At 46.5% G+C, this 15894-nt stretch overlaps 1 protein-coding gene across 1 annotated transcript; it reads left to right on the forward strand.

Moving 5' to 3' along the window:
- The first annotated feature begins 11799 nt into the window (after positions 1–11799).
- On the forward strand, positions 11800–15674 carry CRX (cone-rod homeobox). The gene is made up of 3 exons (XM_007538573.1): positions 11800–11899; positions 13825–13976; positions 15024–15674. Exons 1-3 carry the CDS (start codon positions 11800–11802, stop codon positions 15672–15674), a joined length of 903 nt encoding a protein of 300 aa, XP_007538635.1.
- Positions 15675–15894: the final 220 nt, after the last annotated feature.

Genomic DNA, 15894 nt, shown 5'->3' on the forward strand with positions numbered 1-15894 from the left:
AGGGACCCGTTTCCTCCAGCCTCTCTCATCCATCAGCCTCTGATTACTGGGCCAGGGACCTGGGGTGCCAGAGGAGCCCCGTGCCTATTTGGCTGAAGGTGAGCAGCTGCCAGACAAGAAGGGGACCCCCAACCCCCATCTCAGGGAGGGAGAGAAGGGGACAGAAGTGGGGATAAGAAGGCAAGAAAGATTTTCAAGGTTCCCTCTGGAGGTCCGGGGATGACAATGGGTGGGTGGGGGGTTCAGGAGGATTGTGGTGGTGACTTAGTGAAGGGATCAGACCAAGCATTCCCAGCTTCCACTGTGGAAAGCCCACTGCCAGGAACAAATACCTCCTCTTCAAGCTTCCACTTCTTCCTTCCTTCCTTCCTTCCTTCCTTCCTTCCTTCCTTCCTTTTCTTTCTCTTGCTTTCTCTCTCTTTCTTTCTTTTCCTTTCTTTTCTTTCCTTTTCTTTTTTCTTTCCTTCTTTATGTCATTCTTTCTTTATTACTTATGTATTTTATTGGATAGGTCAGAGAAAAATTGAGAGAAGAGACAGAAATAGAAAAGAGAGAGAGAGAGAGAGAGAGACACCTGCAGCACAAATAGACCACTTGTGAAGCATCCCCCTGCAGATGGGGACTTGAACCTAGGTCCCTGAGACAGTCACATGAGCACTCAACCATGTGCACCACTGCCCAGCTCCCTCCTGTAGCTTTTTGTTGTTAGTTTGTTTGTCTTTTGTCTCCAGGGTTATCGCCGGAGGCTCGGTGCTAGCATTACAAATCCACTACTCCTGGCAGCCACTTATTCCATTTTATTAGATAGGGAGAGAGAAATTGAGAGAAGAGGGGGAGATAGAGAGGGAAAGAAAAAGATGGACACCTACAGGCCTGTTTCAGCACCTGTGTAATGTCCCCCCTGCAGGTGGAGAGCCAGGCTTCCAACCCTCATCCTGAGCTGGTCCTTGAACTCAGTACTATGTGCTCTTCATCAGGTGCATCACCACCTGCCTCCCCAAGCTTCTCATGCTGCCTGAATTTTTTCCCTCAGTTTGTTGTCATTGCCTGTCTACCCACTGAACCCCATTTCCAATGCCAGGCACATAAAGGAGATAACTGAGAATTTGTCAACTAGAGGGATGAGTGACAGCATGGGGCCAGGCTTGGTGGCCACAGCAGGAACAGAAGGAAGGAAATATTATGAGAAACACCCATATCTCCCCAAACACACACACACACACACACACACACTCCTTCCAAAGGCAGTTGGAAATACAGGAATGGGGGGGTTACCAGGCTATTGCATTGATTACTGGGTCACCACCAAAGCTTCCAGAAGCTCCAGCTTTCTCTGCACCCCCATCTGTGGTCAGACACAGGGACCCCAGTTTATGATCCTGGCTAATGGCTGAGCCAGTGGGACCAAAGATCTGACCCAGGATGGTCTTGAACTTGGTTGAGCTGGGGGAGTATTGCTAAAGGTGATGTGAATCCTTAAAAGATTGAATATTTAAAAAATAAGTGTGTGTGTGTGTGTGTGTGTGTGTGTGTGTGTGTGTGTGTGTGTGTGTATGGAAAGAGAAAAGAGGAAACCAGAAAATCACTCTGGTACATGCAATACCAGGGATCAAACTCAAGACTTCATTCATGCTTGAGAGTCCAATGCTTTATCTACTGAGATACCTGCCAGGCCAATTCCTGTGAATCTGGTTTTAAAAATCCACTACACACACACACACACACACACACACACACACATCTTTCTATGTGGTGTGGGACCCTTTATGTGGCTTCTTTCAGCCTCCGTTTCTTCTGTAGAATGATGCCAAGTTGCCCCCATGATCAAGTCACAATAACCATAGCTGTAGCGGGTATGAGTGAGGAGGCTGGTCTCAACTTGCAATTGGGAGCATTCTGGGGGTGTATGTTGGAGAGGTCATAGGGCAAGATTGTGGACCTGGAGAGATTGTTTTTAAATACTTTAAATATATTTTGGGTAGAAACAGAAATTGAGAGGGAAGGGGAGATAAAGAGGGAGAGAGAACGAGAGAGAACTGTAGCCCTGCTTCACCTCTTGTGAAGCTTCTCCCCTGCAGGTAGGGAATGGGGGCTTGAACCCTGGTCCATGATCATGGTAACATGAGTGCTCATCCAGGTGTGCCACTGCCTAGACCACTGGAGAGATTTTATTCTATTCCTGCCTGAGCCCCCTTTGACCCTCAGGGGATCATGGGAGTTGAAGGAACCTGTCCCAGACTCAGTTTCCCTGTCTGAAAAAAATGACACCTTTGGGTGGAGGACTATAGCTGGGGGGCCGGGGGGGCACAGGGGGGAATAGGTGCTAGTTCAGCTCTTAAGTGTGTGACGGGAATTGGGGTCTCCACTTCTCTGAGCCTGTTTCCCACTCTGTGAAAATGAAGTTTCTACTGGAGTATTATTACTTCCTGCAATTTTTCCTGTTGTGTGAGGAAGACCAGAGATCTTTCTGATGCTCTGTCTTCTATACCGAGATAGATATTTTTTAATTCAATGCCAAGAATAAAACTTTGTACATAAAATGGGCTTTGTACATAGAAGGCAAGCCATCATTGAGCCACCTCTCAGCCCTCACTCCCTGACATTTTATTAGAGAGAGAGAGACTCAGAGCATCACTGTGGTATATGCACTACTGAGGATTGAACTCAGCCCTCACATTTGAGCATTTAACACTTTGATATTTTATTTTTATTTATTTATTTAGACTTTTTTAGAGAGAGAGAGAAAGAGAGGCACCAAAGCATTGCTTCATCACTCATGAAACTTCCTCTGTGCAGGGCCTTGAACATGGGATGCATGGATGGTTAAACTGTGCACTCTGCTGGGTGAGCCACGCCTCATCCTTCCCTGTAAAGATGTATCTATTTATTGAAGAGATGGAGATAGATACAGAGACAGAGATAGAGACAGAGATGATAGAAGCACTGTGGCCTGCACAGTGCTGAGAATCAAACCCAGGGCTTCCCTCATGCAAGTCCAGTTCTCTCTCTGCCTGCTGTGTCTGGGTCATGGTCACCTGAGGCTTGGGGTCAGCATCCATAGTGGTCCTTCCTGGCCAGTGGCTGGAAGCTTCCTGAGGACTGTGTCACCTTCCACCTAACACAGCAGCTGCTGTCCCAGCTCCCAGGGTCAGCTCTCAGCCCCCAGTTTCCCAAGTTAACACTGTAATTTCTTTTATCTTTGTAATTTGTTTCTTTTTAAAAACTATATTTATTTATTTAGTGATGCCACCACCACACACAGGCATGAATCCTCTGCTCCTGGGCTAACATTCTCATCATTTTATTTCAGAGAAAGAGATAAAGAAAGAGAGAGAAAGCACAACACTGCTCTGCCACCCTTGGCGTTTTCCTTGGTGCTCTGGTTTCCTCTCTCTCTCTCTCTCTCTCTCTCTCTCTCTCTCTCTCTCACACACACACACACACACACACATACACACACACACACACACACACACCACACAAAAATCTTAAAATGATTAAAGTATTAACTAAAAATATTTCTTTATTCAGAGAGAGAGCACCTCTTCAGTACCTATAGTGCTGGGGATCAAAACTAAGTAAGACCTCGGGCAGACAGGACTGCACACTGACCACTTTACTACCCTGCCAGCTGCCAGTTTCCATTATTGCCAGCACTGTGACCTCCTCATGAGACTCCACATAATCTGACCCCAATTCCCCTCCCCCAGCCTTTGATTCCAATTGCTGGACACCTGTTTTTTTTTTCCTGGTATGACAACACTCCAGCCACTTTTTCTTGTCCCCAGAATTTCTCCAGGATGCTCCAGAGACAGGGACAGAAATAGAGGGAGCATTCCCTTGACTGTGCCTCTAACCAAGATACTGGACCCTCACCCCAAACTCAGCCCATGTCATATCACCCCAGTGAATGTCCCTTGGGGGCTCTAGAAGTGGTCTGGAAGCACTTTTTAAAATATATTGTTTTATTTGTTTTAATGATAGAGATAAAAAGAGATAAAGAGAAAGATACAGAGAGAGACCAGAGCACTACTCACCTCTGGCGATTGAACCTGGGACCACAGAGTCTCAGGCATGAGAATCTTTTGCAGAACCATGATGCTGTCTCCCCAGCCCTCAAAGTATTTTGATTTTTCAATAAAAACAGACAACTCCCTTGTACACTGTCCAATGTATCTGCCTGGAACCTAGACAGTCAAGCTCCAGAGAAAGAGAGGAGAGAGAGGGAGAGAGAAGGAGAGAGAGGGAGAGGGAGAATGTCCATGTGTCTAATGCCTCACTATAGTACTAGTTTTGTGGGGGCAAAGTGGACTCTCAAAACATGTTTATGGGCTGCCTACTTCCTCCTTCTTCCTCTCCTTCTCTTCTTTCTTCTTTATTTTTTATTGGATTGATACTCTTTGGGAAAGTAGCACATATGTGTAGCTAACAAGGAATCTGCTTTCTACTGAAGAGCCCTCTCTATATGGAAAGACAACTAATCCCAGAGCACCTGGTCTTTCTCTTTTGGGTCCCCATCTCCCCTTTGCCTGGAATCCCCTGCTCTGTTCCTGAGCTCAGGATATAAACCAGCGCTTCAATTTGCCTCACTGACCTGGAAACCCATGTCTAGGCAAATCCTTCATCCTGACAAATTTAAATGTGCACTGTTCTTCAACTTTAAAAATAATAATCAAGGAGCCAGGCGGTGGCGCACCCAGTTAAGTACACATAGTAGGAAGCACAAGGACCCAGGTTCAAGCCCCAGTTTCCCACCTGCATGGGGGACGCTTCACGAGTGGTGAAGCAGGTCTGCAAGTGTCTATATCTTTCTCTCTAGGTATCTCTGTCTACCTATCTCCTCCTTCCCTTTAAATTTCTCTCTGTCCTATCAAGTGAAAAGAGAGAGGGGAAAAAAGCCACCAGAAGTGGTGGATTCATAGTGCCAGCACCAAGCCCAAGTGACTAGAGGCAATAATAATAATAACAACAACAATAATAATAAGTAGTATTAGTAGTCAGGGGTAGATAGCATAATGTTTATACAATGAGACTTTCAAGCCTGAGGCTCCAAAATCCCAGGTTAAACTCCCAGCACCACCATAAACCAGAGCTGAGCAGTGCTCTGATAAATATAATATAATATAATGATATAATATAATGTAATATAATATGGAATGGGGACTGGGAGATAGCTCACAAACTTTACCCAGCATTAGTCCCTGGGTTCTATCCCCAGCACCACATGGGAGCACCATGACAGCCTGGGGGGAGATCCGTGGATGGTGGATGGTGCTGAGGTGCCTCTCTTCTCCCTGTGTCCGAGAGCTATAGATCTCTCTCCCACTAGCTGAAATAAAAATAGCAACAACAACAACAAAGTTAGCCTAGGAGCGGTAGAATTATGCATTTGAGAGAACTTGATACAGAAAAACAAAGAATCCAAAATCTAAATACAATTGATGAATATAGAACAGCTCCCAAAAGCAGCACTTAAAAAAATTTTTTTACATTCTTTCTGGAAATTTCCTATAAATGTACAAAAATTTCTATGCATACATGTGATACACAGTCATCTAGATGTTCTATATGTAACTGCTCCCTGCAAAAATGGCTGTGTTTTTGGCTGAGGAGATAGCACAATGATTACTCAAAAATTTTTTATGTCTGAGGCTACAAGGGCCCAGGTTCAATCCCTGGCACCACCATAAGCCAGATCTGAGCAGCACTCTGGCAAGGAAAAAAAACTGTTTTAAAAGCCCACATATGATGACAAGCTATACACACTGCTCAGTATTGTATAAAATATCTTGATAATAAGTGGCAATTTAATACACACATGGACGTGTGTGCAAGCACAGATACACCACCTTCTTGTCATTTGTGGGGGGATGGGAAGTCTAGTGGTTATGCAAAAAGAGTTTGCACCTGAGGCTCTGAGGTCCCAGGTTCAATCTCCAGCACCACCAGCCAGAGCTGTGCTGTGCTCTACTAAGAAAAAAAAAAAAAAGAAAGAAAGAAAGAAAGAAAGAAAGAAAGAAAGGTGAGAAGAAAGAAAGTGTAAATCATGTGTGACTGGGGAAGATAGTTCAGCTGGTTGGTAAAGCACAGGATTTGCATGCCTAGGGCTCTCTGGTCCCATCCCCAGTGGCCCAGAGTAGGGCTCTAACTTCCCTCTCTCCCTTTCTCCTTCTGTTATAAAACCCTTGCTACTGCAAGAGGATTAAATAAAACAAATATTTGTTAAAATGTTTTAAAAAATAAAGAGACCAGACGGTGGTGCACCTGGTTGAGCATATATTACAACGCACAAGGACCCAGGTTCAAGCCCCTGGTCCCCACCTACAGTGGGGAAGCTTTGCAAGTGGTGAAACAGTGTTTCAGGTGTCTATCTGTCTCTTTCCCTCTCTACCACCCCTTTCCCTCTCAATTTCTGGCTGTCTCTATCCAATAAATAAATAAAAAGAATTTTTAATGTAAAAAAAACTTTAAAAATAATAATAAACAAAAATAAATAAAATGTTTTTTTTAAAAAAAACTGATTCTCAGGTCCATACAATAAACCACAGAGCAAAGAGATGTGTAAGTGACTAGTGGGGAAGGAGAATTCTAGACACAGAATTGGCGTGGTTATTTGGGAAAGGACTATGCCCTCTACAGTGTGGCCAAGTCAGCCCCATGATGGGCCTGAGTGCTACAGGGCCACAAAGCCCTTTTGCTTAGTCTGTCTGTCTTTCCTTGTTGTTGCAGGGGCTTCACCAGTCCAGGTAAACTTTTTCAATACATATATATTTTTTAAAGAGAGAGAGAAGAGAGAGATGAAGAGTCAGAAGAAGGGGGGAGAGAGGTAGAGAGACAGAAAGAAGACAGAGAGAGACATCAAAGCACTAAAATATCCTTCATGACAAAGTATTATCCAGGTGAGCTATTTTCCTGACAAAAGCCATATGTACCAGGGAGAAGTCATCTGTAACCTGATTTCTCTTTGTCTCACTGCTTTTTCATCTGTTCTTCAGATACAAATACACTACAGTACATAAACTTTCTTCATGGGGCCAGGTGGTGGCACATCTGGTTGAACACACATGTTACAGTGTTCAAGGACCCAGGTTTGAGCCCCTGGTCCCCACCCACAGGGGGAAAGCTTCATGAGTGGTGAAGCAGTGATACAGGTGTCTCTTGGTCTCTATCCCTCTCTATCCCCCCCTTCCTTCTCAATTTCTGGCTGTCTCTATCCAATAATTAAAAGTAAAAATAATAATAAAAAAGGAGTGGTACACCTGGTTAATTTGGCACAAGGACCCGGGTTCGAGTCTCTGGCTCCCACCTATAGGGGGAAAGCTTCACAAGTGGTAAAGCAGTGCTGCAGGTGTCTGTCTGTCTCTTTCTCTGTCTGTCTCCCCCTTCTTCTCAATTTCTAGCTGTCTCTATCAAATAAATAAAGATTTTTAAAAATTGAAAAGAACCTTTAAAAATTCAACTCATGTGAAATTGTCCTGCTTATGTATAATAAAATACATTAAAATCAATCTCTAAAATAATAATAATAAAAGATTTTTTAAAAGCTTTTTTCAGTGGGGCCTGGGCTTGAACCTGGGTCATGTGCATGTCAATACAAGAACATTACCCAAGTGAGGCATGCCCAGAACAACTTCTTTCATCCTCCCCCCCACCCCACCCATGCCCCCCACCCACGGAGCACTGCTCAGCTCTGGCTTATGATGGTTCTATGACTGAAACTAAGACATTAGGATCTCAGGGTGCAAAAGAGCTGTGCTGCATCCCTAGCTATCGATTTGTTTTTATCTTTATTTATGTTACAGAGAGAGAGAGACAGAGAGAGAGAGAGAAAGCGATGCCAGAACTCTGCTCAGCTCTGACTTACAATGGTATCAGGAATTGAATATGGGACCTTGGAGCTTCAGGCAAGAATGTCTTTTGCATCACTATTATGCTGTGTCCCCTGCCCCCCCCCCCGCAGCTATTTAAGAGAGAGAGAGACCAGAACATTGCTCAGCTGAAGCATAGACAGCGCTGAGAATTGAACCTGGAGCCTCAAGCTTGTGAGTCCTGTGCTCTACTCTATGAGCTATCTCCCTGACCCCTTTTATCCTTTATAATGACTTCTTAGAATTCCCTTGCAAAGGGTGCTCCATCAGCTGCTACATATCATCAACATGATTCACATCACTGACTTTATGTGTGCCCTCTGCTGGACACTGAAAGCCTCCAGTGTTCCAGAAGCAATGCAAACAGCGCGTTTAATACCTTCCTGTTTAGTCTGTGCAAACAGCTCCTCGGGATGAACAAGTTTCCAAAAGGCGGTGGTCCTGGACCAGTTCGCTCCCGCCGGCAGGGGGCGCCCGTTGCCCGTGCATTCTAGGATGCTCCCAGCTCTGAGGCTGAGAAACCCTCTCCAACCCTCAGACCTGGACAACTTGTTTCTCTGCCCTCCCTGCTCTGGGTGAGGGAAGACTGGGGCTCCTAGGAAAAGGAGCTTTGCAGGACTGAGAGGTGGCTCCGTGGCAGAGCATGAGACTAGCAAGTGTGGGCCCCTGAGCTCCATCCCTGCCACTCCAAGTGTCAGCATAAGCTCTGGTTCTCTCTCATCAACACATAAATACAAAAGTATTTCTTTCTCTAGAAATGAAAGTGTGGGGTGGAGTGGAAGGGTAGGTGAAGGTTCATCCAGGTGAATACACGTGTTGCCATGCCCAAGGACCTGGATTCAAGCCCCCTGGTCCCCACCTGCAGAGGGGAAGCTTCACAACAGTGAAGCAGTGCTACACAGGTCTCTGCATCTCTCTCCCTCTCTGTCTTCCCTTTCCCTCTCAATTTTTCTTTGTATTATCAAATAAAATATATTTTAAGGATTTTTTTATTTTTTATATTTATTTATTTATTTTGTCTTTTGTTGCCCTTGTTTTTTCTTCTTATTGTTGTTGTAGTTACTATTGTTCTTATTGAGGTCATTGTTGTTATATAGGACAGAGAGAAATGAAGAGAGGAGGGGAAGACAGAGAGGGAGAGAGAAAGACAGACACCTGCAGACTTGCTTCACCGCTTATAAAGCGACTCCCCTGCAGGTGGGGAGCCAGGGGCTGGAACCAGGATCTTTAGCTGGTCCTTGCGCTTCTTGCACTTAGCCCGCTAAGCTGCTGCCCGACTCCCAAAATATATTTTTTTTAAAAAGTGGGGGGGGGAGAAGAGAGAAAGAGAGGAATATGATCTTGGAGAGACATAAAGCAGGTTGAGCATTTATTTATTGTTTTGGTGGCAATGGAGGTCTTTTACTGAGTGGCCTCCCCATCTGATTTTTTTTTAATCTAGAGAGAATGAGGGACAGACAGAGACAGGGGAGACTCCACAACACTTATCCACTATTTCTGGAGCTCCTCCACCCACCAGTACCACCCATGGTGTTCCCATGTGGTGCTGAGGCTGGAATCCAGGACCTCATGCATGATAAGGCATGCACTCCATGGGTGAGCTGTCTTCCAGCCCTTGACAGAGATTTTTAAAAAGGTAGGGTAGGGTCCAGAACCTCACTTCTCCAGAGTCCTACCCCACTAGGAAAGATAGAAAAAGGTTGAGGTGTGTGTCGACCTGCCAACACCCATTTTCAGCGGAGAAGCAGTTACAGAAGTCAGACCTCCAACCTTCTGGACCCCAAAAAGAATTTTGGTTCATACTCCCAGAAGGGTAAATGATAGGGGAAGTAAACAGAGGGCTCTGTAACCCCCTTCCACCAGGACCCAAGGTGTTTGTCACAAGGGATCTTGTTTTCATACCATTAATGAAAGGGAAAGGAATCTGGAAAACACCAGATGAAGCCAGGCACTGTTTCTGAGAAAGAAGAAGAAGAAAAAAAAAAAAGGAACAAGGAGCTGGATGGTGGTGGCACACCTGGTTGAGCACACATGTAACAGTGCACAAGGACTAAGGTTCAAGCCCCCAACCCCACCTGCAGGCAGGGAGAAAGTTTTGCAAGTGGTGAAGCAGGGCTGCAAGTGCTTCTCTGTCTCCCCTTTTTATCTCACCCTTCCCTCTTGATTTCTGACTGTTTCTACCCAATAAATAAATAAAGATAATAATTAAAATTTAAAAAAGGAAAGATACCTGGAATCAATTATAGGGTGTTTGTTTGTTTACCAGAGCTCTGCTCAGCTCTGGCTGATGGTGGTTTGGGGGATTGAACCTGAGACTTTGGAGCCTCAGGCATGAGAGTCTGTTTGCATAAAGATTATCTACCCCCCACCCAGGAAGCAATAATAGTTGTAGAGGTAAACTAGAATGGAAGTTAAGGCAGGACCATAGAAGTGAATAAAAATGGAAAGAAATAAAGATATAAATATATATTTAGACATAGTTATAGATAGATATAAAGTTAGCCCATCTCTATGGACTAGGGAGAACTACTGGAAGGAGATGAGACACAGAACTCTGGTGGTGGAATAGGTGTGGAATTATGCATTATTATCTTGTGATTTTGTGTTATTATTTTAAAAAACTAATAATCATAATAATAAAAGGGTAGGATAGGTAAAGCAGTCAGGGAGGGGCCAGTTAGTGGTGCACCTGGCTGAGTGCACACATTCCAATGCACAAAGACCCAGGTTCAAGCCCCCGTCCCCGCCTGTGGGGGAGGGGATTTTTGTGAGTGGTGAAGCAGTGCTTTAGGTGCCCTTCTCTCTCTCCCCCTTCTCTCTCTATTTCTGACTGTCTCTATTCAATAAATAGATAATAAACATTTAAAAAGCAGTCAGGTAGGTATCTCAGTGAGCAGAATGTAAGATCTGAGTTCATGAGGCCCTAGGTTGGCTGACTAAAGAGGTTTTCTCTCTCTCTCTCTCTCTTTCTCTCTCATTAAATAAATCATAAAAAATAAATAGATAAAAGGAGTCAGTAAGATGGCTCACCTGGATAGTGCATCTGCTTTGTCATATGCACCCAGGTTCAAGCCCTGGCCCTCCTGGCACTGGGAGAAGCTTCAGTGCTGTGATGGCTTCCTCTCTCTCTAATTTTTTATTATCTTTATTTTTTATTAAAGACCACCAGAAATTGAGAAGAATGGGTAGAGAGACACCTGCAGCACTGCTTCACCACTCCAGAAGCTTTCCCCCTGCAGGTGGGGACCAGAACTCAAACCCCAGTCCTTGTGTGCTATATATAACATGCGCTCAACCAGGTGTGCCACCACCCAGCCCCTCTTCCCCTCTCTCTTTCTGTTTTTCTGTCTCTATTTCTCTAGCTGAAAAAATTCAGCCTGGAGCAGTGGAAGCCCAGCAACAGGAAAATAATAAATGATTAGTAACTAAATAAAGCAAGAGGGCCAGGGGATATAGCACAGTGGTTTGCACAAGACTCTCCTGCCTGAGGCTCTGAACCCCAGGTTCAAATCCTTGACACAACCATCAGCCAAAGCTGAGCAGGGCTCGGGTGTGTGTGTGTGTGTGTGTGTGTGTGTGTGTGTGTGTGTGTATGCGTGTGATATTATATATATATATATATATATATATATATATATATATATATATGGATAGACTTTCCATGCCCATCTTCCAAGACAGCTATAGCTTTACAGAGACTCCATGAAGACTTGCCCATCCCCAGAAATATCCCAAAAAGGAAACTGAGGCACAGAGAGGTAAGCCGGCAAGCCCAAGTTCTCATTTCTAAGGTGGGACTGAGGCAGACCCTGAGCTGGCCTGTGGCCTTGAGGTGAGGCCCTGGGAAGCATCTGAACTCCACCCTCACCTTCTCCTGCCTCTTTCTTTTCTTGTAGGTCCATTGCCCTGGGCCCCCAGGCCCCCGAAGATCATGATGGCGTATATGAACCCGGGGCCCCACTATTCTGTCAATGCATTGGCCCTGAGCGGCCCCAGTGTGGACCTGATGCACCAAGCTGTGCCATATCCCAGTGAGCACATTCTGGGGGTGAGGGTGGGGCTCTGGCGTCCCTGCTTTTAGATGAAGAGCAGCACCCCCAGTGGTGAGGTCTGGGACCTCTGCCAGCTGTGTGTATTTTAAAAGATCAAAACACAATGGAGATGCAAAGTGGCTTTTCTGCCTGAGGCTCCAAAGGCCCCTGGTTCAATCCCCAGATCACCAAAGACCAGAGATGATCTTTCTCTCTGCTTCTCTCTCATTAGAAAACAGCAAATAAACACTCTCCATCCAGTCTACAATATAGAAAAGCATATGGACATTCAGAGCCTTTTAGGACAGAGGGTCCAGGAGATAGCTCACTGGATAGAGGGCAGGCCCTTACCACACAAGAGTCCCTGGGGTCAAGCCCTGACACCACATTCGAGAGCCACTATAGAAGGGAAGTTCCATGGATAATGGATCAGAACTGGAGTGTCTCTTCTATCTTTGGCTTTCTTTCTTTTCCTTATATATAGAGAGACAGAGAAGAGAGACTTCTGCAGCACTGCACCACCATTGGGGAAGCTCTCTGCCCCCTGCAGGTGGGAATCAGAAGTTTGAGTCTGGATCTTCTTGCATAGTAACATGTGTTCTCAAGCAGATGCCCTACTGCCCAATTCCTTTTGCTCCTCCCTTTCTACATCTCTCAGGTAAAGAATGAGTGGATTCAAGAAGTGGCTCCCTCAGCTGAACATACACTTTACAATATACAAGGCGACTGAACCCCTGCCCACCAACACACTTTGCACTGTGCAAAGGAGAGACTTCATAAATGGTGGACCAGTGCTGTGGTGTCTCTCCTTCTCTCCTTCTCTGCCTCTTGTTCTATATGTAAAATAATGAGAGAAAGGAAGAAAGTAAGGATGAAAGAAAGAAAGGAAGGAAAAAAGGAAGGAAGGAAGGAAGGAAGGAATGGAGGAAGGAAGAAAAAATAAGGGCAGAGCCTGAAAATAGCTCACTTGGATAGTGTGCTGTTTTGCCAAGTGACTTCAGTTTGAGCCTGGCTCCCACTGTATTAAAGGAAGCTTTGGTGCTGTGGTGTGTCTCTGTGTCTCTCAAAAACAAAGAAACAAAAAACAGGACAGTGTTCTCATACAGGCTGAGTGAGGGGCCCACATCTTGAAAGGGGACCAGGAGAACCCCCATCTGTTAGGGCTGTCAATTTAATTAATTACTTAATGTCATAGCTGATTTTTAACTTTTGACATTTTTCTTTCCCTTTTTTCATTGTCATTAGGGTGAATATTATAGAATTGCTACTTTAGGAGACTTTATTTATTATATATGAGGCAGAGATTTCCACAGGAAGCAGAGAGGAGAGAGAGGGAGAGAGAGAGAGAGAGAGAGAGAGAGAGGTGGGCCAGGGTAGTAGTGCACTTGGTTGAGTGCTCACATTACAATGTGCAAGGACCCAGATTTGAGCCCCTAGTCCCCACCTGCAGGGGGAAAGCTTTGCAAGTGATAAAGCAGCATTGCAGGTATCTCTCTGTCTCTGTCCCTCTTTGTCACCCCCTCTGTCTCAATTTCTGGATGTCTCTATCCAATAAATAAAGATGATTAGAGAGACACACAGAGAGAGAAACCAGAGTGAGGCACCAGGGAGAAACCTGGAGCCTCTGGCATGAGAGTCTGCCCCTCTACCAGTGGAGCCACTTCCTCAGATGCTGAGTTATGCCTTGTCAAGGCTGTAAATGTTTGGCTGCTTGACACTTTATGCTTCAGGCACTCATACTGACTCTCCTAGGGTGAGGCAGGCAGACAAAGGGACCCCATGTCCCAAGAAACAAAGTGAGTTCCACAAGGTTCTAGAAGATTGGGCAGGGGACCACACCCCATACACACTCAGGGTCTCCAGCCACTGAGAATTGGGAGGAGGGGCTGTGTTACCTGAGGGTGCCCCTTTCCTATCCCACCCAGCTGCCCCCAGGAAGCAGCGGAGGGAGAGAACAACCTTCACCAGGAGCCAGTTGGAGGAGCTGGAGGCCCTGTTTGCCAAGACCCAGTACCCAGATGTGTATGCCCGGGAAGAAGTGGCATTGAAGATCAACCTGCCAGAGTCCAGGGTCCAGGTGGGCTGCTCCAGTGTCTCCTGGGACCCTGGGATGAAGTGAGGGGGCCCAGAGCCTTGGTGGATGCAGATACTACCTCACCCAACCCTATTACCAGCCTCACTCACACTTCTGTCCCTCCTGACTCCACTCCTCCTCCCACCCCCAACCCTGCCCTAAACACCAGCCTGGCACCTTCCTCAAGACCCTCCCTGTTCCCTCCACCTAAGATAGAATTCCCTATCACTGGGCGCAGGCCTTGGGGATCACTCCTTCAAGCCCATCACTGAGACCCTCACTCGCCTTTGCACTTTAGGTAACTAGCTTTCCCCCAACAAACCTTGATCCCATGGTTCCTCCTTGTCCTGCTCAAGTGGTTTGTCCACAGTTTGTTTGTTTTGTTTTTTATCTCCAGCATTATTGCTGGGGCTCAGTGCCTGCACTATAAATCCACTGCTCCTGGAGGCCATTTTTCCCTGTTTTGTTGTTGTTGTTGCTGTCCTTTTGTTACTATTGTTATTGTTGTTAGAACAGAGAGAAATCAACAGAGGAGGAGAAGACAGAAATGGAGAGGGAAGGTTAGACACCTGCAGACCTGCTTCACCGCTCATGAAGTGACCCCCCTGCAGGTGGTGGTGGGGGGACTGGAACTGGGATCGCGCACCGGGAATCCTTAAGCTGGTACTTGTGCTTCAGGCCATGTGCACTTAATCTGCTGCACTACCGTCTGACCCCATTTTGTTATTGTTTTAGTCTCACGCCACTAAAATGCTACATGATTCACTTACTTATTATTTATTTATGGCCTGTCTCACGTCGATGTCAATTCCAAGGATGTCTCCGAAGCAGCAGCAGATGTTGGTTCGTGCACGTTTCTTGGATGACTGAGTGGGAGTAAGTGGATGGATGAAGAGATGAAAGATCAAAGAATGAAACGTCCTAGAACCTGATTGCAAATTAGTGTGCTGAGGACAGGGGATTGTGACCGGTCTCACCAACACAGTGTCCTCACTCCCGGGGACCCCAGGGCTCTCGTGGGCCCTCCTCACCCTCCATGTCTTCCCCCAGGTCTGGTTCAAGAACCGCAGGGCTAAGTGCCGCCAGCAGCGCCAGCAGCAGAAGCAGCAGCAGCAACCCCCGGGGGCTCCCGCCAAGGCCCGCCCAGCCAAGAGGAAGGCCGGCTCCCCCAGACCCTCCACCACTGAGGTCTGCCCAGACCCCCTGGGCATCACCAATTCCTACAGCCCCCCTCTCCCAGGGCCCTCGGGCTCCCCCACCTCGGCCGTGGCCACAGTGTCCATCTGGAGCCCAGCCTCAGAGTCCCCTTTGCCCGAGGCCCAGCGTGCTGGGCTGGTGGCTCCCGGGCCTCCTCTGACCTCCGCGCCCTATGCCATGACCTATGCCCCGGCCTCTGCTTTCTGCTCTTCCCCCTCGGCCTATGCCTCCCCCAGCTCGTACTTCAGCGGGCTGGACCCCTATCTTTCCCCCATGGTGCCCCAGCTGGGGGGCCCGGCTCTCAGCCCCCTGTCTGGGCCCCCAACCGTAGGGCCCTCTCTGGCCCAGTCACCCACCCCGCTGTCGGGTCAGAGTTACAACACCTACAGTCCTGTGGACAGCCTGGAATTCAAGGACCCCACGGGCACCTGGAAATTCACCTACAGCCCCATGGACCCTCTGGACTATAAGGATCAGAGTGCCTGGAAGTTTCAGATCTTGTAGAAGCTCTGGTCTGAACCTGCAGTTTAGATCTCTCTAGTGGGCAAAATGAAGAAAGAAAAAGACAATGCCATGTTGACTGTTTTTTTTTTTTTTTTTTTTGAGGGGAGGAGTCTGATGGTTAAGTCCAAGTCATCAGTAAGGTGATTTTAAGAGAAAGTCTGTGTTCCTTAACAACCCATTTGAGAATAAGTCTTGAAGCCGGTGGCTAGAGGTCTTTTTT

The sequence above is a fragment of the Erinaceus europaeus genome, chromosome 2 (genome assembly GCF_950295315.1).
Source record: "Erinaceus europaeus chromosome 2, mEriEur2.1, whole genome shotgun sequence".
NCBI classification, from domain to species: Eukaryota; Metazoa; Chordata; class Mammalia; order Eulipotyphla; family Erinaceidae; genus Erinaceus; species Erinaceus europaeus.